General features: G+C 32.3%; 2 protein-coding genes across 2 annotated transcripts; both read right to left on the bottom strand.

Annotated features, from left to right (window-relative positions):
- Positions 1-786: 786 nt before the first annotated feature.
- LOC112009855 (probable polygalacturonase) lies at positions 787-4,148 on the bottom strand. The gene is made up of 5 exons (XM_065782898.1): positions 4,050-4,148; positions 3,081-3,397; positions 2,403-2,523; positions 2,061-2,306; positions 787-1,843 (listed from the first exon to the last, which is right to left on the bottom strand). Exons 2-5 carry the CDS (start codon positions 3,369-3,371, stop codon positions 1,152-1,154), a joined length of 1,350 nt encoding a protein of 449 aa, XP_065638970.1. The 5' UTR covers positions 3,372-3,397; positions 4,050-4,148; the 3' UTR covers positions 787-1,151.
- A 569-nt stretch (positions 4,149-4,717) lies between these two features.
- Positions 4,718-6,770, bottom strand: LOC136071507 (probable polygalacturonase). The gene is made up of 4 exons (XM_065782922.1): positions 6,673-6,770; positions 5,704-6,020; positions 5,026-5,146; positions 4,718-4,929 (listed from the first exon to the last, which is right to left on the bottom strand). Exons 2-4 carry the CDS (start codon positions 5,992-5,994, stop codon positions 4,718-4,720), a joined length of 624 nt encoding a protein of 207 aa, XP_065638994.1. The 5' UTR covers positions 5,995-6,020; positions 6,673-6,770.
- Positions 6,771-8,568: the final 1,798 nt, after the last annotated feature.

The following is an 8,568-nucleotide window of genomic DNA, read 5'->3' as shown; positions in this document are numbered from 1 at the left end:
CATCATTTCGATCGATCGAGCAAATCTTCAACCAATCGAAAAACTTGAATTTCAAATTTTCACTTAAAAAATTCCAAAACTGGGATTTTCATTTTATCATCTTTATAAAACAATACTCTCCAAACTCAAACATCATTATTACAACCTATCCATATATATACCTATATATACAACAGTAATATTGGGCTAGTCTAAGATTTAACCTATTATGAATATTTTTCAAAAGATTCATTGCACATCCTAGACTTTTCATCGTAGATGTTGACTAGGCCAAAGAAGCGAAACCACGTTAATGCAATGCATTCTCTCATTCTCTACGCTTTCCTTTAATTGCTTCTTCATGTTTACTCACACATTACATGTGATGTAATTTCTTGCATTTATCACTCTCTCTTGTTGAGACTTAAGAGTCGGTTAGGGAAGGGAAAAACAGAAACTTATGCATACTTAAAAGCTGGAAACTTATGTATTAAGCCGATCAAAGATAGGTCAGAGTAAACGGCAACTGATTGCATTATAGCGAAAGGCACATTGTCCCACTGTACAGCACTTTCCCTTGGACAACCAGTCTGTTTAAAAAAATTATAGTTGTTATTTGTTAATACCATATAAAATTATCAAACACTATTTCATCTATACATTTTAGGCATCAGATTTTATTAATATATGTAGTGGCAATTTAAGATAATATATAAAAAATTTATATACAGCAAATATTCATATTTATTTGTTATGTATTTTCAGCTGCATTTGTATACACATAAAATATTTTCTCCAATTTTAGGTGTTTAGCCCAGTTGAAAATATTGATACAGCCAAAAACAATTTTTTTCACCCGTGCTTGTCAATGTGCAGGGTGATTTTATAAAAAATAAATAAAAATAAATCTAAACCCTTTCATCTCCCTCTACCATCGTTGTACCCAATCTCTCTCTCTCTCTCTCTCAACAGTTACGATTTCTTTCTCTATTTTTTTTTTACCCTATGCTTGTCAATGTGCAAGATGATTTTTTTTTTTTAAATTGAATAAAAATAAATCTTCCAAAAAAGAATAGATTTTGTGTCGTCAATATGCATGTACAAAGTACATATATGGTGTTGTAACTTATTAGGAGGCTTTTCCTCAAAAAGAATAACTTATTAGGAAGCTATTACTGGCCGGAAGAACAAGTCTTCAACTGAACATCTTCAATGGGCAGCTTATCAGTGGGGAAGGCACAATTCACACCTTGCTTCTCATGCAACGAAGCACATGGCTTAGGAGTCACTTTGCTTGTCACTCCAGCAATATCAGTACAATTCCATGGCAGTTTATTTTCCTTCGGATTCATAGTCATGGTCACATTAGAAATGCATATTCCAGTGAAGGGATCACCCGCAATTCCGTCAAGTCTTCCTGCAAAAGTAACGTTGGTCGCCACCACATCTCGATAATTAATTCCATTAATCTCTGGAATTGCTTTCAGGTCGAAGTTAGGGTCTGGATGTTGATTATAATTGCCGGCCATCCAGAAAGCATACTTCATGTTCTTCAAGGTCATCCTTCTTACATAGATGTCCTTAACATAACCTCCTCTTCCAACAGCAGTCTTAACTCTGACAGCTGATTCGGTATCAATGGCTGTGATGTCTTCAGCTCTAACATCTTGGATTCCACCAGACATTTCGCTGCCTAGGGCAATAAGAGCACTGAAAGGAGAAATGCAGGTAACCCTTCTAATGATTAGGTGCTGTGAAGGAATTCCAAGTTTGTATCCATATTGATCCCAACCACTTTTCACGGAAATGCAGTCATCCCCGGAGACAATGTAGCAGTCCTCGATACGAACGTTTGAGCATGAATCTGGAAACAAAACGGGAACATAGACTCAGCAATAGTAAGATGTCATGTGAAAATGATGATATATCAATCGTAAATTGTTACCTTTGGTGAAAAATATGGAGAAAAAAATGTTGTGTTTCTATCATTAGTCCTTAAAATAGGTGAATGGCAAGGGAATAAGTAATTAACCTTTCAACCTCACATTAATCAAAGCAATTAGGACATGTGCCAAACATACCTGGGTCTACCCCATCGGTATTAGCTGAATAAATTGATGCAATGATTGTCAGCCCTTTGACTATTATATTGCTGCTGTAGATGGGATGGACAAACCATGATGGAGAGTCAAGTAGAGTGAGATCAGATATCTGGATTTGATTGGAGTACATGAGCTCAATCAAGTATGGTCGCGTCACGTTGTATTCCTTGGCACGGTACTTCTTCCACCAAGTAGCACCCTGGCCATCAATCGTGCCATTGTTACCTAATATAATGCCATTAAAAATGGTATCCATTAGACATTGTTAAAGCCAAAAATAATTATTAAAAAAAAAAAAAGTTCTAATTAATATATAATTACCCGTGATTACGACATCAGTGAGATTTGTACCGAAAATTAGAGCACTTAACCGTCCACCAGGTGCATCCCTTCCTCTTCCATAAGAAGGCAACACAGGAAGGGGAGGCCATTGTGACTCATCCTAACCATTTGATCACGCATGAGTATAGCAAACGATGGTTAGAGAAACAAATAATCAAAGAAAATAGTTTTACTTTTTTATAATTAGTGTATACCTAAATTCTATTTGTGGTAATTAATTACAAACTATATATATATGGATAATTGGCTAGTTAAAACCGAAATGAAGATTTGAAATCTAGATATATTTGCTAAAAACACAAAAAACTGGTTAATAGTTAAGCTACAAGGCTCTTGTCAGCTACAAATAATAACTTAAGTTAGTGTTTTCCTTTGTTTTCAGCTTTGGATGAAGTAAAGGCTAATACATTTTATGACAAGTTGATTTTCGCAGTTCCTTGCTTTTCAATTCTCATGCTATAATGGTTCTGGTTTAATTTCATGGCCAAAATGTGAGGCTGTTTTCTAATTTCATGTAAAAGGAAAAATGTAAATGGGCCCTCAAGTATTAGTGTGTTTGAAATAGCTTATTTTCTTTTAATTATTTTGCTCATCTAACAAAACGATTAAACTGTAAAAATAAAATAAAAACAAACAAACAAACAACAAACTTTATACCTGTGATCCAAGAATAACAGCACCTTTTTCAATAAAAAGGGTGAAATGGCTGGTGAGATTAAAGCTTCCAGTTAACCATCTTCCAGGTGGTACAATAAGTTGTGCCCCACCATCCAATGCATATCTGCTTAGATTACGAATTGCAGCATTAAAAACCTTTGTGTTTAATGTTTTTCCATCACCAACTGCTCCAAAATCAGTCAAAACTGCAGTATGCTTTCGACAATTTATTGCCTTATACGCTAATTTTTTGCTGTGTAAACTGCATTCTGCAACTCTTAAACTTAGCATTCCAAGATCACAATCGCTGAGAGAACCTGTACAATTGTTATTAATTTTCGTGTCAACTTTTATTTCCCTTTAATAAGAAGGAAGAAATGCTTAGATTCATATCACTTTCACAACAAATTCTAAGCAGTAGATTGTTATTGGTTTTAATTTGAACTCCATCACTAAAATTATTTTTTTACCTACTATAACAGTAAGTAACAATCTGCCACCTAATATTTGTTATTAAAATGTTGTGAATTATCATTTATCTTATAAAAATCATAAAAAAAAAAATTCAATTTTATAAATAAAAGTACAAAGAGAAGTATTACTTTCACAACATTTTCATAAAACGTTCACAACAAATCATATATGATATATAAATTGTTATTGTTTTTAACTTGAACTCATCACTGAAATTACTTTTTTGCCCACTCAATAACAACCAATAACAAACTGACACCTATGATTTATTATAAAAGTGTTGTGAAAATGTTGTGTATGTAACACTCTTGGTGCGATAGTCACTCCATAAGTATAAGAGTTTGTGAGGTGTGAGGGGCAAAAGCCAAAGTTTAAGTCTCTAAAAGAGAGTTTAACACAAATATACACTTGAATTAGGTTAGAGTAGAATTTTTATCTTGTAAAAAAAAACCCAAACACAAAGCAAGAAAAGCTAGGAGTTCGGGGAAAACATACATTGGTTTTGAACTTTAGAGATAGCCCCATGTCGTGAGAAGACTAAAGGGCGAAGAGAATGTTTAAGATTGATTTTCACTGTAGAAGAAATTAAGAGGGAATTTATAGAGTTGTGGGAGTGAATTTTGGAAGGATATCTGCGTCACATCTATCTTTGGGATGGTTGTTAACTATAATTAAGAGGGAATTTATAGAAAATCATGTATTCTGTTTCTATTTTTTTCGCAGACAACTAACTTAATTTATATATAAATTAATTCACTATTTTTTTTTTTTTTTATAAATTTGAAAGAGATTTTTTTTTTAAAGGAAAATTTTAATAGAGAGTCAAGTTAAAAGTTAGGTACCACTTTTCAGGCATTATATATTAGATGTTTGATGTTAAAAAAAAAAAAATAGTTAAATTTAGTTATGTAATTTTTAACGTTTCAGTTATGTTGTTATATAATTAAATCAAATTTACTTGAGTAATTTAAGGAATTGTATATATTTTTGTCCTTTCATTAGTAGGATATTTGAGAAATATGTGCAAAAAGACGAGAATTGTTCTATTAATCTTGACTTAGTTGAGTTTTTTGGGTAGGGGTAGTTAGTTTGCTAATTGTTCGGTGGGTTCCATGCTTTCAGTTAACTCAACGTTTAAAGTTTTTAATAGTTGAATAAGAGATTTAGAGANTGATTGTCAGCCCTTTGACTATTATATTGCTGCTGTAGATGGGATGGACAAACCATGATGGAGAGTCAAGTAGAGTGAGATCAGATATCTGGATTTGATTGGAGTACATGAGCTCAATCAAGTATGGTCGCGTCACGTTGTATTCCTTGGCACGGTACTTCTTCCACCAAGTAGCACCCTGGCCATCAATCGTGCCATTGTTACCTAATATAATGCCATTAAAAATGGTATCCATTAGACATTGTTAAAGCCAAAAATAATTATTAAAAAAAAAAAAAGTTCTAATTAATATATAATTACCCGTGATTACGACATCAGTGAGATTTGTACCGAAAATTAGAGCACTTAACCGTCCACCAGGTGCATCCCTTCCTCTTCCATAAGAAGGCAACACAGGAAGGGGAGGCCATTGTGACTCATCCTAACCATTTGATCACGCATGAGTATAGCAAACGATGGTTAGAGAAACAAATAATCAAAGAAAATAGTTTTACTTTTTTATAATTAGTGTATACCTAAATTCTATTTGTGGTAATTAATTACAAACTATATATATATGGATAATTGGCTAGTTAAAACCGAAATGAAGATTTGAAATCTAGATATATTTGCTAAAAACACAAAAAACTGGTTAATAGTTAAGCTACAAGGCTCTTGTCAGCTACAAATAATAACTTAAGTTAGTGTTTTCCTTTGTTTTCAGCTTTGGATGAAGTAAAGGCTAATACATTTTATGACAAGTTGATTTTCGCAGTTCCTTGCTTTTCAATTCTCATGCTATAATGGTTCTGGTTTAATTTCATGGCCAAAATGTGAGGCTGTTTTCTAATTTCATGTAAAAGGAAAAATGTAAATGGGCCCTCAAGTATTAGTGTGTTTGAAATAGCTTATTTTCTTTTAATTATTTTGCTCATCTAACAAAACGATTAAACTGTAAAAATAAAATAAAAACAAACAAACAAACAACAAACTTTATACCTGTGATCCAAGAATAACAGCACCTTTTTCAATAAAAAGGGTGAAATGGCTGGTGAGATTAAAGCTTCCAGTTAACCATCTTCCAGGTGGTACAATAAGTTGTGCCCCACCATCCAATGCATATCTGCTTAGATTACGAATTGCAGCATTAAAAACCTTTGTGTTTAATGTTTTTCCATCACCAACTGCTCCAAAATCAGTCAAAACTGCAGTATGCTTTCGACAATTTATTGCCTTATACGCTAATTTTTTGCTGTGTAAACTGCATTCTGCAACTCTTAAACTTAGCATTCCAAGATCACAATCGCTGAGAGAACCTGTACAATTGTTATTAATTTTCGTGTCAACTTTTATTTCCCTTTAATAAGAAGGAAGAAATGCTTAGATTCATATCACTTTCACAACAAATTCTAAGCAGTAGATTGTTATTGGTTTTAATTTGAACTCCATCACTAAAATTATTTTTTTACCTACTATAACAGTAAGTAACAATCTGCCACCTAATATTTGTTATTAAAATGTTGTGAATTATCATTTATCTTATAAAAATCATAAAAAAAAAAATTCAATTTTATAAATAAAAGTACAAAGAGAAGTATTACTTTCACAACATTTTCATAAAACGTTCACAACAAATCATATATGATATATAAATTGTTATTGTTTTTAACTTGAACTCATCACTGAAATTACTTTTTTGCCCACTCAATAACAACCAATAACAAACTGACACCTATGATTTATTATAAAAGTGTTGTGAAAATGTTGTGTATGTAACACTCTTGGTGCGATAGTCACTCCATAAGTATAAGAGTTTGTGAGGTGTGAGGGGCAAAAGCCAAAGTTTAAGTCTCTAAAAGAGAGTTTAACACAAATATACACTTGAATTAGGTTAGAGTAGAATTTTTATCTTGTAAAAAAAAACCCAAACACAAAGCAAGAAAAGCTAGGAGTTCGGGGAAAACATACATTGGTTTTGAACTTTAGAGATAGCCCCATGTCGTGAGAAGACTAAAGGGCGAAGAGAATGTTTAAGATTGATTTTCACTGTAGAAGAAATTAAGAGGGAATTTATAGAGTTGTGGGAGTGAATTTTGGAAGGATATCTGCGTCACATCTATCTTTGGGATGGTTGTTAACTATAATTAAGAGGGAATTTATAGAAAATCATGTATTCTGTTTCTATTTTTTTCGCAGACAACTAACTTAATTTATATATAAATTAATTCACTATTTTTTTTTTTTTTTATAAATTTGAAAGAGATTTTTTTTTTAAAGGAAAATTTTAATAGAGAGTCAAGTTAAAAGTTAGGTACCACTTTTCAGGCATTATATATTAGATGTTTGATGTTAAAAAAAAAAAAATAGTTAAATTTAGTTATGTAATTTTTAACGTTTCAGTTATGTTGTTATATAATTAAATCAAATTTACTTGAGTAATTTAAGGAATTGTATATATTTTTGTCCTTTCATTAGTAGGATATTTGAGAAATATGTGCAAAAAGACGAGAATTGTTCTATTAATCTTGACTTAGTTGAGTTTTTTGGGTAGGGGTAGTTAGTTTGCTAATTGTTCGGTGGGTTCCATGCTTTCAGTTAACTCAACGTTTAAAGTTTTTAATAGTTGAATAAGAGATTTAGAGTTCAATCTCCACCAACACCAAAAACTTATTGGTGTTGCCTATGGTTAGGAGCATATTGTGGGAGAAATTATAGTCCTCTGGCAGACAAGTGATGTTGTCCATTATTTCACTAAAAAACCTTCACTTAAAATTGTTGAGTCAGTAATTAATTTTTGTTTAAAAAAAATTTTCTAACTAACAGTTTTAAATAGGTGGAAGTTTTTTAGTAAAATGGTGGACCACATTACTTGTCCATCATGTGGATCTTATAATTTTCGTATTGTGGGTGGGAATTTGGTTTTGTTGTCCCTTTTTGGCAGTTCAGTTGAATTGTTTTCTTACTTTTTTTAGTTGATAAGATCTGCTTATTCAAAAACTAAAAAAGATTTATGATTTTTATTATTTGTCCCTTTTTTTGGAAAGTTTAAATATTTGACCTAAAATCTTATTTTCATCGCCCCATGATTAATCTTGAACAAGGATGGTTGATTGATTTCAATGACAAGTGCATCAAAGATTTCGCTTGATTGTTGAGAAATTATTAATTTATTACTATCATAGTAAAGAGAGTTTAACCCTTCCTAAAACCCTAATAAGTTTACAAGTTACAACTTATGTTATTCTTCATTTTTAAAGTTTCAAAACATGCAGACTCCTTCTTATCATGGGTTATGGAATTGGGTTGACTTGTACAAAATGGAGTTTGTGGAAGTGCAGCAAAAAAACACACAGGAAGTCAGTTTGAAGGCAGCAAGGTGAACTCCCCCTCAGTCAGATGGTATTTATAAATTTAATGTGGCTTTTTCCCAATCAAAACAGTCATCTTAAGTGGGTATTGCACTCATTATCTGAAATAATGTTGGAGAAGTGTTAGCTGCTGCTTGTGATAAAGGTGTGAAGGAGTTGAATCCACTGTGTACAGTCGCTTGTGTGTTGAGGAAAGCTCTATTGTTCTGTCAAAGTACCAGCTTTTCCCATGTACAGGTAAAGTGGAATTTTGCAGAATTGTACTTGCTAAACTCTAACTGAATATGCTCTTTAGAGGTGGCGTTGATTTTGGAAGATATTGCTATTATTAAGGATAGTTCTAATTTTATTTCTTTTTCTAGTATTCCTTTAAGATGTAATCGAGCTGCACTAGCTTTAGCTAATGCTCCAAAAGAGAAAGAGGAGGTCATTGTTTGGTTAGAAGAATGCCCCTCTTTTCTCTTCCCCATTGTACAATGTGATATACATCAATAAA

The sequence above is a fragment of the Quercus suber genome, unplaced genomic scaffold (genome assembly GCF_002906115.3).
Source record: "Quercus suber isolate HL8 unplaced genomic scaffold, Cork oak 2.0 scaffold_320, whole genome shotgun sequence".
NCBI classification, from domain to species: Eukaryota; Viridiplantae; Streptophyta; class Magnoliopsida; order Fagales; family Fagaceae; genus Quercus; species Quercus suber.
Note: the sequence above shows the minus strand (reverse complement) of the source record. Positions and strands in the feature narration are given on the sequence as shown.